This window comes from Scatophagus argus, chromosome 23 (genome assembly GCF_020382885.2).
Source record: "Scatophagus argus isolate fScaArg1 chromosome 23, fScaArg1.pri, whole genome shotgun sequence".
Classification (NCBI taxonomy): domain Eukaryota; kingdom Metazoa; phylum Chordata; class Actinopteri; family Scatophagidae; genus Scatophagus; species Scatophagus argus.
In genome coordinates, this window is record NC_058515.1 from 1,773,764 (window position 1) to 1,791,166 (window position 17,403).

The 17,403-nt window shown below is 40.2% G+C and overlaps 1 protein-coding gene across 1 annotated transcript; it reads right to left on the reverse strand.

Moving 5' to 3' along the window:
* Window positions 1–267: 267 nt before the first annotated feature.
* Window positions 268–9,336, reverse strand: snapc2 (small nuclear RNA activating complex, polypeptide 2). The gene is made up of 6 exons (XM_046381240.1): window positions 8,984–9,336; window positions 7,670–7,843; window positions 7,333–7,465; window positions 5,293–5,820; window positions 2,499–2,587; window positions 268–1,514 (listed from the first exon to the last, which is right to left on the reverse strand). Exons 1-6 carry the CDS (start codon window positions 9,197–9,199, stop codon window positions 1,209–1,211), a joined length of 1,446 nt encoding a protein of 481 aa, XP_046237196.1. The 5' UTR covers window positions 9,200–9,336; the 3' UTR covers window positions 268–1,208.
* Window positions 9,337–17,403: the final 8,067 nt, after the last annotated feature.

Here is a 17,403-nt window from a genome sequence, read left to right on the forward strand (position 1 = left end):
CATACGATTTGACAATTAAAGGTTTGCCCCATTAACTTTTCCATTCTGTTATCTGATAGTTATTTATCAGCAGAGGGAGATATCTTTAAGATCAAACATTAATTGAAATGAATATTTTTTTCTTTTGTGCTTTATTTAATTTATTTTTACAGGTTCATCCTCCATGCAACACCTGTTCAAGTCTTCTACTGGGAATTCTAACCACCAGATAGATGTCTCTCATTTGTTTCATAGTAATACCACCTTGAAAACAACAAAACAACACACTTTATCACTGAGTCATATTTTTATAGTATTGTTATCATATCGTCAACATTATTATTAAATCAGTTCCAGTATTTCTGTTGTTATTGCTGTTGCTATGCATATGTTGCCTGAGCCATAGTTTCTGGCTCGTATGTTTCTCATTATATAGTTATAAGAGGAAAATGTAAAAAACTGAAAATAATTATCATATTAGCGCCTCGTTAAATCACAGAAAAAGTTTGTGATTTAAGAAAAAAGGCAGAAATTACCTACTGTAGTTATCAGCGCAGGATATCGGGTATTGCATTGCCACTAGATTTAAAACATTTCAAATGGCACCTAGTCTTACTCTAAAGACTAACATACATCACTGCAAAAAGACAGTAGAATAATGAAATACGGGTTTGGACACCCAGCTCTGTGATTTAGAGCAGATTTTTAGAGCAGACTTGTTTTCATTGCACAGTGAAAGCATACTTCAAAATGAAACAGTATTTCTTTTTAAAAACAAATTGTATTTCTTTATAAATTGTAAATGTAAACTGTAAAATCATAGTGTACTCCTTAATTTATTCATTTTATTTTAGGCACTGTTACAGCCTTTCAGGCTGTAGTTTCACTACTAATATTTTTGCATCACCTTAATTAATGAATATAAATACAGCTGAAACAATTGCAAAATGAATCAATTAGTCCATCAGCAACTGATCAGCAACTATGTTGATAATAAAATCATTATACTATATACACAAAAATGCCCCAAAATACCAAACAAAACCCAAAACAATCTGCAAATTAATCAAAAATAAAAATAATTATTGCGTGCAGCTCTGTACAAAAACTTTTTCTTCATTTTACAAAATAAGTCCACACCCAGCTCAGTAACTTCACGCAAACAACAGCCAAGTCATTTGTAACTGAACAAAGCACACCTCACAAACCACTGCACATTTCTCTTCAATCTATTTGCGCCTTAACAATTTCAACGGAATCATAAACGGGTTGAGAGGTGGACTGAGCATCACATCCGTGTCCCCTGATTGGCTGGGTGTGTTACTGTTCCTTGACGACTGGCTCTGAACCTTTTCTGGCTGTGGTTCCCTTCCTCCATTGTCCGTAACATCACTGCTTTCAGCAGTCCCAGCGGTGTTCTGCTGACCGTCTAGACTGCTCAGTGTCTCCGTCTGAGCACCAAATTCATCCTTCAGGTGTTGAAACATTTCTCTTGCAGTCTTGGAGTCAGCAGGAGATGAGAGACACTGGTGCACCTGAAGATACGGACAGGAAGGCTCTAAGATTAATGCAGCACATAAATAAACACATTTTTGGACCCACGATTTGGCAAGTTCTGTATATACCAGGTCTGTACGGGTCGTGGCGGTGTTGATAATGTTGATAAAGCCATGTCTAACCAGTTTTTATTTTTACAAGATTTACAAGGAAGTGGTAGTAAAATCCACTTTTTCATACTAGTGCCTTTTTTTAGTCTCCGAGTGACAATACTACTATCGATTACTGTACTTTTTTTGCTAACCAGATAAATTTGAAGCAGACTTTTGGATTTTATTTGCATCTGTACTCTCCTTGTCAAATGAGACTTAATACTTTCAAATTCAAAAAAAAGGTTTGCGAGTTTGATTTAAGTTCATTTGACAAGTAGTAAACACATACATGCGTATTTATATAATTATGCATGGAACACAAAATCAAGTGCTTTCTCGAGTCTATGTTATTCCACGTGACAAAAAAAAAAAAAAAGCTTCTCTGAAATAATAAAAATGTGCCGGAATCAAGGAAACTTCATGATGGTGAACAAATATGCTTATTCATTCCCTGCTCTGACAAAAAGCATTGTTTATGTACTGTATAAAACTTGTGAAGTCTGCTGTGAGGAACCCGAGACAAAGACAATTAAAAGCACTTAATGTACTGTATTGTTACATTGCAAGAAAGTGTAAAAGCAATATAGAAGTAAACTTTGTAAAACTATATTAAAAATAATATACTTAAAAAGGGTTAAGTTTGATTAAATTTGGTTAAATGGTGATACTCTCCCATCTGCGTCCTCCCACACTGCTGCAAAACAATGTGCTTATCACCACATTGCCTTATTTGCTCTGAATGAGGTCTTCGGGTGTCCTGGTCTGTAGAGCACTGACTGATATGGCTGACCAGAATACTTACTCATGGAGGAAATAAAACTAATAAGGCAAACAACAACTTTTTTTATCTCTGTACTCAGTTTACTGTACCTGAATCAGATGTTTGTGCAGTTTGTGGCAGTCCAGCAGTGGAAGTTCCTCTGGGAGAGACTTTAACAGATCCAACACTATAGCACTCTCTGAAGAGACAAAACAATATCAGAAAAAAAAAATAATTTAGCCTGATTTAAACGCATTGGTAGGGAAATGTTTGATAGAGTTTGTATTGCTTCTAAGAAAAACATAAACATCTACAAACAAATTTATAGTAACTAATACATTAGAGGTGCATAATATTTTGCTGGCCAATATATTATTGTCCAATACATAAGGATATGAAATGATTACCTCCACCAAGGAAGTATTGTCTTCACTTGGACTGTTTGTGATTGTCAGCAGGATTACAGAAAAACTAAAGGCCTGATATTCATGAAAACTGATGGAGGGGAGTAACATAGGCCAAAGAAGAACACATTAAATTTTGGAGCAGATCAGAATCACAGAGCAAACACACACATTATTGGTGATGTAAAATTTGTATTATGAATAATCAGTCGATAATGAAATTATAGCAGATAAATAGAGAAGATACTATGAAGCCAAACTGATTTTAACAAGCATAGCATCTACACATGTCCATACTGTGGGAGGGTGGTCTGCACCTTAAAAGGTGGTGTATGGTCCACCAATAAACAAAAAGAAGAAGGAGAATAAGAATAAGGCTAGTACACTGTTGATGCATCAGTGACACCAAACTGCTGCACTTGGGTAAAAGTATGAAATATGAATCTATCATTTATAAGAAGAAGATAATTATCATTTATCAGCTGAAAATAATATTGTGCATTCCTTTATAATTATTTATAAGGGAAAATTTCTAATTGTTTTTCACTGTTAAAGAATGAGGGTACGTTTCAGTTGCAAAGAGAGTGAAGAGAGGGAGCAGCATTAGTGACAAAAAAAAGAAGTGAATCAGAGAAATAAAACATTCAGATTGTTTCACAGCACAAATAAACACTTGACATGCAGTTCAATGGGGATTTTTACAGGTCTTTAAGTATTGAAGGAGGATCCTGAGGTATTCCCAAAACAGATGAGATATGTAATGTTTCCAGCACACTCTCTGTCCACCCCAGGGTCTCTGTTCAGTTGGAAATGCTTTATAAATCTTAAAACATTTCAACTGGCAAGCGGCTCTACTCTGAGCTCCTTCTGGATATGTGAGGTTTTTGCCTTATCTTTAAGGGTGAGCACGGCACCCTGTGGAGGAAACCGATGTTGCCCCCTTGCATCCACAGTCCTTTTCTTTTGGTCATTGCCCAAAGCTCAAGACCAAAGGTGAGGGTTGGAATGCAGATGTACAAGTCAAAGGAAAGCTTTGCAGAGCTGAGTACATGTTTCAGTTTGTGGTAGTGCATACAGTCTTTTCTCTTCTCTCTTCTCTGTGTCACTGCCTGTGTTTACACAAGCAGTGAGGCTGAGCTTCAAATATGTGTGCACATGCTCACACTCAACGCTGTCTACACAGCACTGAGCCGGATGAACCCACGCAAGGCCGCTGGCCCTGACGGCATTCCTGGACGTGTGCGCAGAGCATGTGTGGAGCAGCTCGCCCGGATTTTCACGGACATTTTCAACCTGTCCCGTGCCCAAGCAGTTGTGCCAACATGCTTCAAAGCTACATCCATCGTGCCAGTGCCGAAACACTCCAATCCGATGTGCCTCAACAACTACCGCTCGGTAGCACTCACATCTCACATCCATCATTATGAAAGGCTTTGAGCGGCTGGTCCTGGCGCACCTGAAGAACTCCCTCCCACCCACACTGGATCCACAGCAGTTTGCCTGCCGCAGCAACAGGAGTACTGATGATGCAGTTTCCATAGCGCTGCACTCTGGGCTCACACACCTGGACAGCTACAACACATACACGATTGCTGTTTGCTGACTTCAGCTCAGCATTCAACACTGTCATCCCCTCCAAGTTAATCACTTAACTTGGAGACCTGGGCACCAACACATCCCTCTGCAACTGGATTATGGAGTTGCTGACGAACAGACCACAGTATGTTAGGTCAGGCCACCCCTGCTCCACCACCATCACACTCAACACCGGCGTCCCACAAGGCTGTGTGCTGAGCCCATTCGTCTACTCCCTCTTCAGCCACGACTGCAGACCTGTGCATGGATCCAACTCCATCATCAGGTTTGCGGACGACACCACAGCAATTGGTCTCATCGGCAACAACGATGAGACAGCCTACAACATAGAAGAGGTAAAGCACCTGGCCACATGGTGCACGGAAAATAAACTGCTACTCAACACTCAACATCCTTTGCCTTTGTAGGCAGGCTATGCTGTTGATTGCCCCTTTGAGCTTTAAACTCGTCAGTCTTTATGAAGGTCAGCCTGTGGGGTCAGTGTTCAGAGTTTTTGACAAAACAAGGTAAAGGCATGTGGTGGGAGGTTTAAAATAAATAAATAAATAAAGGTATAAAATGTCAAAAGATTATTTCAGGAAAAACTGGGATGAGTAACATAAGTAACATGTAACTGACATGTTAAAGCACCACATCAAGCATGAAGACAAAAAAATAAAGTACACTACTGATATCAATATAACTTTCAGGGTGCTGGTATTGCGATCTTTCAAAGGTACCCAGCGCTAATTGCACAGAGCCACATATCACAACACTGTCAATTTATTCAAGAATTTTTGTGTTAAACTCACTGATGGGATATTGGATGTTGAATATGACTGCAGAGGAAAGGTTTAAATATCTACCATGACTTTACATTAAAACACACTTTACAAAGACAGCAAGCAGTAGATGTACAACTCACCCATGGGTGTGAGGTGACACTCCTCGTTTGGCTTGTGAATGACACTCAGGTAGCGATATATCCTCTCAAAGTCCACTATACACTGGACGCCGAACATTCTCGGACTGTCTTTTGTGGCATATTTGCTTATGCGACCAAACTTGGCATGAAATTCTGCAGCCGGTGTGCCCACTGGGAGCATGGAGGGGCTGGAGGTGGCTGAACTGGAAGAGGCAACAGAGGATGGTGTAGTACTGGGAACAGGAGTTACACTGGTTGCAGAGGAGGAGAGGGGCATGTAAGGACTGGGTGGAGTGGGCTTTGAAGTAGAGGTGGTGGAAAGGGGGGTGGGGCGTTGCTCTGAGGGTTGCTGGGTAGTCTGGGTTACGGAAGTGCCAACATTTTGAGCTGAAGGTCCAGCTGTGGTAGAAAGCGGTTGCTGAGGTTGAGTGATTTTGCTGTTTGGCACTATAACCACTGGGTCCATGGTTGCTGCTGGAATCTTGACTTTGTGGAAAGGCCAGACTGTGTTGGTGCCAGGAGTCTGATCTGAAGAGGGGAAAAAAAATCTTATATTGTTAAAGTTGTATTATGCTATTGTTATTCCATTAACATGGTGAAAAGTAGAAATACATCTGAGTTTCATCCTTGGGCCAGACCTTATGCTTGAAGTCGCTGTCAACAATTCATTGGAAAGTCGATAAAATTACAAAGGGGTTCAAAACAACATGGAAATGACAAACGACTATAAAGAGACAAACACAACTACACAGGGCCTTAAAATAACTGGAAAGAGAGTGGGTTGGGTGACCAGCAATGACATGTTTCATAGCATATTCAACAGCTGACTGAGGTCGTGTCCAGCAAACGATGTGGGCTTAGATAAATGGCTCTGAGATGTCATTAATCCCACTTTAGATGGAACAGCCCTCATATCTAGAAATCAAATCAAGACCATCCTAGAGTTGAGACCAGGAGGCAGAACTGCAGTCCTACACATATCTATGTGCTTCCAGTAGAGCAGCTACAACCCCTGGCAAAAATTATGGACTCATCACACTTGGAGGATGTTCATCTAGCTTTTTTGCATTGTGGCTTTGTGGAAGAGACCTCAAACAAATCAAAAACAATTCTTTTGTGTATTGGAATTTTTTTTTTGCATATCAAAGGAAAAAATATGGAATCACTCAAGGCTGAGGAAAAAAAATGCAGTCACCTTCAAATTAGTATTTCTATTACTAACACCTGCATAAGTAATTATGCAAAACAGTCTGTGGTTAAAAGTGAGCACTCGCACATCAAAACAAGCTTACACTTTGCTGATTGTAAGAAAACATGCCCCCAGTAAGAGAACTATTGATGGATACAAGGGAAAGGATTATTTTCCTTCAAGAGGGAAACCCAATGCGGAGTCTGGCAAAAGATGTTGGTTGCTCTCAGTCAGTTGTGTTAAAAATCTGAAGCAAGTATAAACAAAATGGGATGATGATAAAAGGAAAACATACAGGCAGACCAGGGAAGCTGACAAAGCATCAGGATCGAAAACTAAAAGCAATATAGCTTGAAAACAGAAAACAAACAAATGAAAAACAAATGGGTAGAAACAGGAGTCAGTGTTTGTGGACTGTAAGAAATCAGTAAAGGAAATGAGCTTTGTATATCAAAAAACCAAAGAAAAACCAGTATTAACACCTAAACAGAAGTAAACAAGGTTGCAATGGGGAAGAAGAGAACCAATCACAGAGTGTAGATGATTAGATAAAAGTGATGTTCAATGACGATTCATGAATCTGCATTGGCCAAGGAGATTATGCAATGACTTAAGTCTGATGCTGCTATAAACAAAACATATAAAGATGACTGCCTGAAGAAAACAAGCAGATTTCCCCCAGCCACAGATGATATTTGGTTGCATTTTAGGCAAAGGACCAGGGAAGATGCCCTGGTGCAAATATCTGGACTGTTTAACCAAAACCATGGTCCACAAAACAAAACAAAATCCTAATGTCTGATATTCATGGTCCACCAAATTTTAGCATATTCGATAAAACAGAGGCCTACCTTGGACTGGCAAACCAGGCATTGGTCTCAAAGGCACAGTGCGACCAACAGGCCTGTCTGTGGGTATTCTGTGGATTTGAGGAGGGTCTCTGTTCCTCAAGGTGCGAGGCTCTGTGGATGAGACCATCAGCATCTGAAAAGCACAAGGACAGGAGGATAGCGGGAGGAAGGAGATAAATGATTCAAGGTGGTGATTCCAGAACTGAGTGGGTACAGTAGATACAAGTTCACCTCATCAAATCACTTTACCCAGTAAGATCTCTTTCTGAAAGCAAACAGAAAAGACAGCTCAAACAGCAAAAATGGAACCTAGCCCTACTGGTCTATATTGCAGTACCTGAAAAAAAGCAGTGGAAATGGGTTCTTCAAGGGTGCCAGTCAGAGCAGAAGCCAAGTGTGTCCACATCTCGATGGGCTTTGTGACTTTCTTCTCCTCCCATCTCTTCTTCTTCAGCTCAAAGCTAGCCAATGAGATCACTTTATCCTTCAGAGACTCTACCACAGAGTGGACCTAATGGAAGGTAGGGACACCCCACATGCCTTTACATATACAAATATAGAGAGCTCCTGAAAGCAGGGTTTTCACTGAGGTGCTAACAAAATGCAGTTTCACACTGAAATAAATGTATGCTAGATCAGCTAGTTGACTTACATTCAATGGTTCCAGCTTACTAAATGCTGGATAAAAATTATCTGTGAAGATAATACATATTTCCTTACATAAAAAGTAATTGAAAAGCCAATCCTCCACTAATGGCTGAGTGGTATCAAGGTTAGTAAAGCTATTATCTTACCTAGTATTGTTTGCCTTCACTACAACAACTGAAATATTTCCCATTTATCAAGAGGTAGCAAAGCTGACAAAAATTAAATATTTTCTTTGCAGCAGAGCCCTGTTGAACTGTGTAGTCAAAAACCTCCTGCCCTGTAGATTATTATGTGGCCTTGTAAAACTTAACATTGGAGAGATAACCTTAATAAAAATAAACTTACGAGTAAAATGAACTACATTAACAAAAGTCTCAAACATCAACATCTATACAATTACTCCAAAACTAAAATAACTTCCTGAAAAAAAATAAAAGATGTGTCATCTTACACTGTAAGCTTTTAGGAATAACAGAACTAAACATTTATAAATGCCCCCTATAGTGGCTACCGTTATTCTGCACTGTTCTTCTGTCCAACTCACCTATAACAACAACCACATTCAGTGACGACATGAGAGCGCCTAACGCGTGAAGTCTGCTCTGTGGCAACACCAACAGAAAAACAACCGTGTTGCTCCGCCGTTACTCGTTTATTATGGTAACAACTTTTCACAATAAAGTTCAACTTCCTGTCCATTTGTCACATGGCTACGGCAACCACACGGGTCAACAGACATTCACAATGGCCAAAATATAAACTAAATCACATCAAATATTCAGCAATATTCCTTAACTTTACACTGAATACCCCTGAACTCCAAAATCATACCATACAATAATAAACAAACACGTTACAGTACCAGCAGGGTTCTGTATTATGTGTTACAAAGACGTGTTCGTGTGTGACGTTCATGTTAATTCTTGGACTCTGGCGCTGAATGTTTGCTCCATCAGCCCAGATGAATGAAAAACTCATTCGGTCATACTAGAATAGGAGTTACCTCTGAAACGGACCGAGTGGGTACGTATTTTCTCAGGAAAGCGTAGTCTATGTCTCTGCAGCCGCCAGTGGTCTTGCTGAGTTTCTTCAGGGCGTTCAGGAGCTTCCTCTGTTCTGCTCGTTGCCACTTAGAGATTAGTTTACCTGAATGCTGCGGTGGCGGTTCTGGTTTCAGGTTGCATTGTGGTTTATTTCGTGTACGATGAGGCGGCTTCATCTCGACTCGAGTTGCTAATATAAACCAAGCTGACAGAACATTACAACAATCAGACTAGAGTTCTCACGAGAGAAACTCAGTTGCGTCCGTGAGCCTCGAGTAGTTAGGTCTTTTCCGCTTTAACTACAACAACAACAATTCAACTTCCCGTTCAATATTTCCAGAATAAAAGTATTCTCTATCAAACTTAAAGATTCGTTTCAAGCTTTCACGGGGCCAAAACATAAACAACTCCCACACAATTTTCTTTTAAAGAAAACCATTAGGTTGGGCTCGTGGACCTCAGGTAGTTAGGTCGTTTCCATTAATCTGCCCGTCTTCAGCTTTAACTACAGCAACAATGCAACTTTCCATTCAATACGTATAGTGGCCGCCTGCTCTTACACTTGACCTAATTTTCTTTTAAGGAAAACCATTAAGGATCAGGGTGTTCAGGGTGTCACTCGGTTGGCCTGGGAACGCCATGAGGTCCACCCGGAAGAGCTGGAGGAACTGCCCGGGGAGAGAGAAGTCTGGGCATCCCTGCTCAAGCTGCTGCACCTGCGACCCGGCTTCGGATAAAGCGAAAGAAAATGGATGGATGGATCTACTTGTGCTATATGGATTCGTGGTCCAGACAGTGGACATTTGGGTTCAGCCCTTTAGTTTGAAGAGTGGGGATCTAACTGCTTCCGAGTCGATGAATACGTCAGTACCGCACATCCAGGACGTTTTTTAAGAAGAAGAAGAAGAATCAGCTTTATTGACAGTATATATATTTTTACATACACACCCTGAATTCGTCTTCTGCATTTGACCCATCCTTAGTTGAACACACACATGGAACACCCGGCAAATTACATGCAGTGAAACACACACAGGAGCAGTGGGCAGCATCAAGCGCTGGGGAGCATATTGGGGGGGGTTAAGTGCCTTGCTCAAGGGCACATCAGCTGGCTAATGGAGGGTGGGGACATTATCACCACATTTAACAATATAGGACAAAATTGATTTATGTAATGGGGGCCTAGACAAAGCATTAAAGTCATTTATTTTGAGAAGTGATGGCCTATTTCAATGGCAAAAAAACAAAAACAAATTAAAAAAAAGAAGCAACAGAAGAAAGTTCATTTGTAGTTCTAAACATATTTATGGTGTTTTTTGCTCACTTTTTGCCTCTCCCACAACACTAGGGGGCAGCCGTGGCCTAGAGGTTTGAGAAGCGGCTTGTGACCGGAGGGGTTGCTGGTTCGATTCCACCATGGACTGGCAGGAAAAATTTGGTTGTGGTGGAGTGATTAATAATGCACCTCCATTTGTCGGTGGATGTGCCCTTGAGCAAGGCACTTAACCCCCCAATTTGCTCCCTGGGCGCCTGAAATGGCAGCCCACTGCTCCTGTCTGTTTCATTGCATGTGTGTGTTTCGCTCAGTGATGGGTTAAATGCAGAGAAAGAATTCTGATGTATGTAAAAACAAAATAAAGTCTGAAGTTTAAAATCTACTCATCCCATGTTAATACTTCAGGTAGTGTTTTTCTCACTGGCTGCGTGCATCTCCAGACGAGACGAGACAAACCTAGATGGAAAATATGACTGTGAGGACTATACTCAATGGACAGTATGGTAAAGTAATAATTTTGGAGAGCAACTAAAAGTTTTATGTTGCTGATGTAGTTTTTGTCAACACAAGAGACTAATAAAGCTAAAATTAGAAATACATAATGAAAGACACCTCCCTAACAGTTCCGGGGCAGCGGTGGGATTCAAACCCACGCCCCAAAAGAGACTGGAACCTTAATCCAGGGTTTTATACCACTAAATAAATATATAAATATATCACCCTTCGCTGAATGACAGTTTTTCTTATTTCTACTTCTTTTTGTCATTATTTTCATGGTGGTGTATGGGTGAAGCATGGGCCAAGAAAGAGCACATTCAATTTTGGATCTGAATCACAGGCATAACACGTATACATATCATAACATACACATATACACATACATACAACATACACACATACACATACACATATCATAACGCATGTTTAAAGAAATTTTTCACTTTTTTTTTCATTTTGACATACGTGAAATAAAAAGACTGCTCTTAGATGTTTTAGTCGATTACAGACCCTCATGTAAACCTCTGTTTCTCTCCTAAATCCTTTTTCTGCTACTAAACTCAGTCAAAACCAAAGTTACTGTGCTGGGCCCTACATATCTTAGGAATACATTATTATGTTAACTCTGGATGGCATTACTGTGGCCTCCAGCACCACTGTAAGGAAATGGGAATTATCTTTGGTCAGAATATGCTGTGTAACATCCCTTGCATAACATTCCAAACATCAGACACATCCTGTGTCAAAAATACGCAGAAAAATTACTCTACATATTTGTTATTTCCATGCTGGATTATTTCCTATTATCAGGTTGCTGCATAGTTGCTGCTATGCATCTCTCTTCTGTTAATTGTTGCCAGAAGCCACTGTAGGCATGCATACATTTGTCTAATGTGTGCACTTTTGTGTGTGTGTGTTTGAATGCTCTGCAGCGGCTATATGGTGCTGTTGGCGGATGAGTCACCCAGTCTTCACCACGTGATATCATGAATCACTGCACCTCTCCAGGCTTAAAGCTGCAATCCTCAACTACTCAACTCCTCCCTTAACTCATCCTCCTCTCCCTCCTCCCTGCCTCTGTGCAGCCCTGTGTTACTTTTTCCTTTCTCTGTCATTTAACATGTTCCATGTATTCTCTGTTTCTGCCCTTTCTCTTTGTATTCTCTTTTATTTTCACAAGCCACCTTTGATTTTATTTCAGTGCAGCCTTAAAATGTTAATAGTTTGTTTTGACCTCAAGTCTTACATTCATTCCATCTGTCTATTGTGTCTGTGCAACATCAACAGCATTTGTGGTCAGTGGAGTGTTTGGATGTCAGTATATGACAGCATATCATGAACAGCATCTCCTCTGATGACTGTTCTAACCTTTTATCAGCCTGCTGAACACCCCCACCCTGAGCAGCACAAGATACAAAAACAATGATCATGTGGAACTATCATTCCTAAACCTAGATTTGATTTATCCATCAGATGGAGAATGTAGTTTTCAGAATATACCAGACCATTGCTGAGGCAGTCTCGATCTTGTGATAGTGATATCAAGAGGAAAGATAAGATAAGAAGATAGGACTTTATCAGTCCCGAAGAAGATATACAAAAATACACACAATATTTCCATTATTTCACTCTTCTTAAATTACTAGCTCAAGAAAGGTTACTGTATCATATCAAAATTCAGTTTGTAGTGGAATGCACCTGGGGGTGGCCAGGAACAGAAGTGGTTGCACATTCTCACAGCAGCTGGGGGTAAGGACCTGTGGTAACACTCCTTTACACACTTAGGGTGAAGCAGCCTGCCATTGAAGTTACTTTATTAATCCCAAGCTGGGAAATTACTTTTCTGCATTTAACCCATCACTGATTGAAACACACACACATGCAACATGCAGTGAAACACACAGGAGCAGTGGGCTGCATCAAGCGCCCGGGGAGCATATATTGGGGGTTAAGTGCTTTGCTCAAGGGCACATCAGCTGGCTAATGGAGGGTGGGGACATTATCACTCCACCACACTCAAATTGTTCCTGCCCGTCCGGTGGGTGAAGGAGCTGCCCAGTACTGTCAGAGTCTCATGCAAGGGGTGAGAGTCGAGCAGTCAGGATAGCTTGGCTATCATCCTTCTCTCTCCCACCACCTGCACTGGGTCGAGGGGGCTCTCTAGGATGGAGCTGGCCTTAAAAATGATTTTGTAAAGTCTCTTCCTGTCTGCAGTACAGATGCTGCTGCCCCGGCAGACCACTCCATAGAACAGGTGCTGATGGAGTGCCCCCTGCACTCAGCAGGTACAGTCTGCTCTGGCCCTTCCCTTACAGTGCACTGGAGTTGTCTGTCAAGTCCCATTTGCTGCTGAGGTGAACACTCACGTATGATGAGAGTCCACTATCTCAATGTCCATTCCCTGGATGTTCACCAGTGTTGGGGATGAGTGTCCATGGCTGCAGAAGTCCACCACCAGCTCCTTTGTTTTCCCTGCATTGATCTGGAGGCACTAGACTGGCTCCACAAAGTCCTGGATCAGCTCTCTGTATTCTGCATCGTTTTAGTCAATGCCAACATCGTTCCATTGCTTGGGCAATGGAATGAAAGATTTTGGAAACTCTGTCAACTGTAGTGTGGTGTTACCATTTGACACCCCTCCTGTACAGGGAGATTAGCAGACACTTCCTTGACCTGTGTTCCTACTATACAGGTAGGTGACAGGATGGAGAAGGGAGACTTAACATTCTTGGAGCCAAGGCAATAGGACAACATGAAATTGAATTTCTTTTTTTTCCAGGCCTGCCTGGAGGTGAGGTGTTTCGCAGTCAGGAAGTAGACGAGGTTCTTGTGGTTCATCCACACTAACAAGTAGCAGCTGGGGTTCCCCTAGTGGAGAAGGAAAGACAGGGCCTGATTTCTCTCTCTTTATCTGTCTCTCCAACAGATAGTTAATGTCAATTAACCTGCTTTTGCCTTGGCACAACCCGAACAAGGACCACAAGGCATCTAGGCTGGGGGTGGTATGATCAAAATATCACTCTTCTCACCCTTCAGAGTAAAGGTTGACAGCCCGGCGTCTCCTCTGGGTGCTGTTGGAGAGTTGGCTCATACCAAGGACTTGACAATAGCAGATGACTGAACGCTCACACAAATTTTGACTCAATGCGTAACACTGTCTTGTTTTGGTTATTTCACCAATGGAGTACATGTTCATTCCCTTCCTTTTGGTCTACTCTGGGACTTTGCCAAGAATGGACATTCTCTAAGTTCCATAAAAGACTAGTGTTGGCATATCTCAGGTAGAACTGGGGGACATCACATGCGGAACTTTGTACTGATGATTCCTCATTCTCCTTGAGCATTATTTTTACAAAAATAAAACAGGATGTTCAGGAACATATTGAATAGATCAACTGTAAAATGTGTCATGAGTGATAAACTGCATCATCTTTGATTTTACTTGGTTTGTATTTATTTCAAGGGTAGATACCTCTCTTTGTCTGAATTAATCTTTTTCAAACATTGCTAAGTAGACTGTCTACTTGGTTTTCAGCATTTTTTTGTAACAAATTAAATGAACATCTGAGTGAATGAAGCGTACATTTTCAGTGAGATGGCTATTCAGGACCTTTGCTGTCTCTTCTCACACTCACATAAAAATTCTCTCTGTCCACAATGAGCATTTTTGTAATAAAATAGATGACTTTATTTGTTTCATGTGTATTAAACGTAGTCACTGACATGCACATATTTACATCCAGCAAACGCATGTTTATTGCAATGGTTACAACAAGGTACATCTAGAAAGACCATGGACAACACTCACTGCATACATGACTCAAACAATGAATTTAAGGTACACCAACGTCATTATTTCTGTCATCTTTAAAAACTTTTTTTATGCTTTTTTTATTGATGCTTGTATGTCTTCAAGATTTTTGATGCAAGTATATATAAACGTGCAGACACCGTTCCCTCACAACTTGTCTGTCACGTCATATTTATTTTTTCTTCTCTCTTTCTTAATCTGTAACTTCCTTCTTAATCTCGTTTAAAAAACAACAAATCAGTAAAATCGACAAAACCTTTCATTCAGTTCAATCTTTTGTTTGATTAATGGCCTCATGTTGACATTTTTTCATTGTAAAATTGCCAATGTCTTTATCCTGTTGTGGCTTGGCAACGAAGATGCTGAGATCTGCTCATCCATTACCAACAGATGCCTACAAAGGTCAACAATATAGATTAAACAGCAATATCAGCTCTTGTTCCCAGTAACACATTTTAAAAGGAGAAAAAAGATTACTACTAAAAAAGATTCTGTTTAACAGAAGGCATTTAGGAAAAGAAAGGAAATCTTAGCAGTACAATCCTTTTATATGCAGTTAAAAAAATGAAATATTGTCATTCAATCCAAGAGGTGAAAAATGTATTCATCATGTTTTAAAATTGTTAATTAAACTTCACCTGAATATGAGCAAACTGTTCCCATTGTTATGGAATCAGTTCAAGAGAATCATTTCTATTATCCTATTTGCTTCCATCACATAAGTGATTACAACCAAGATGTCATGGATAATATTAATGTGAGTTTGGAGGAAACTTCACACCTACAAATGTATAAAATGTGTGTTTGTGCAACATTTAGATTACAAGAAAATCTTTCAAAAGAGACATCAAGTTAATGATGATAAAAGAAAAACAAATGTTGACATTACACTAAAATACAAAGCAAATTCACGCTTCAATTTGGGATTTAGGAGCACTTTGGCATGTTGCAACAAGGATAAGGTTGGTGATTTTCTATATCACAAGTGTACATATCTCAGGTGTAAATCCATACCAACATACATACCATATTAACAAGAATTGTGTGTAAATCCAGCCAGATATACTGTATCTTATTCCTCTGGGCCATAGAGCTCAATTGTTGTTCAAACACTATTCTTCATTGTTTGATCTCTCCCAGCACAAGCTTAAGGCTATGTTGATTGGAACACACTCAAAAAAAAGGTTTGAAAATGTTAGCCGTGTACATTGCAAAAACTGAAATATAATAAGATAAAATAATTAAAAATATATGATCTATATTTTAAGTTTCTGGGTAACTTACTGCTTGAAACTGGAATGACCAGAATGTTTGATCAACACTGGCAAGCACAAAACTACTTTGTTGAAGCCAGAATGTCCTTACCCTTTTCATCTCCCCACATGTTAAGAATTTGATCCAAGAACAAATCTGATAACCTTTAATAAATAAGCAGACTATTTTTTATAAGATGGTTTAAAGCACTGTTACATTTGTTATCTTGCCTTTGCTCTGCCCATATGGAGGCTCTTGATATGGCTACCGAGTAGTCAAGAAAGAAGTGACAAGTATTTTCCTAAGATAAATTCATTTCTTTTAGTAAAACAATTTAATTTTTGATAGTACCACAGTTCAAGATCACTGATTTTAAGCACATTTAGCTATTTTTGTAACAACATATTGTGCTGAAAATAAGTAAATTCCTGGGTATATAGCCTTATTTGATATTTAATAAATAACAGATGGATGGATAGAAAGTAATACTTCTTTTTATTATACCTGTACTGGTTTTAAGATATACTTCCTACTTATGAAGCCCGATGTCAAGAAAATGGCAATGGCATTTGCAAATTTTAAGCACATTTTCCTACATATTGACAGGTACACAGCTTTTGGAGGAGCTTCCCAGTGGGCACTTCCTCTCAGAAAATACCCATAACTGTTTGGTCCAAAAACACCTAATGAGTCACATTGTTGCACTGCTCCTTCATTAAAATGAACACAAACACTCTGTAGTTTAAATTGACCCAATACCACATACACATCCTGTTGCTCCAAACACACACCAGAACACTAAATGTGGATTAATCCTCCACTGAAAATAGTCCTCAACAAAAGCACCATTGCACAGTGTACACATAGAAAGTAAGCAGGGTTTAACCTTTTAAGATCCGACTGTCTGAAAATGTATTCAGCTATCCCTCCATTTTCTATACCACTTATCCGTCTGGGTCGCGGGGGATCTGGAGCCTATCCCAGCTACGGGCAAGAGGCAGGGTACACCCTGGACTGATCGCCAGTCAATCGCAGGGCCAACACACAAAGACAGACAAGCACACACTCTCACACTCACACCTAGGGGCAGTTTGGAGTAGCCAATTAACCTAACATGCATGTTTTTGGTATTGTGGGAGGAAGCCGGAGTACCCGGAGAAAACCCACACAGGCACAGGGAGAACATGCAAACTCCACATAGAAGGGCCCAGACCGGGATTCGAACCTGGAACCCTCTTGCTATGAGACGACAGTGCTAACCACTGCACCACCGTGTCGCCCTTCGGCTATCCCAATTAGTACAATTCGCAATTCATTGCATGGAGATAACAAAAACATGCAAAAGACAGAGAGGCAGTGGAATGCAGCAAGGAGGAGGATACATCAGTCAGGCCTTTCAACTGCAGGTCAACTGCAGCTTCTTTCTTTTGTTTGAGCAACAGTAAAAACTACTGGCCAGATGCTTCAGGAAATTATTTAGCATTTTGCTAATGAAACTAAATATTTGTGTTTAAAATATTTACAACTTTTGTAGGAGCTAG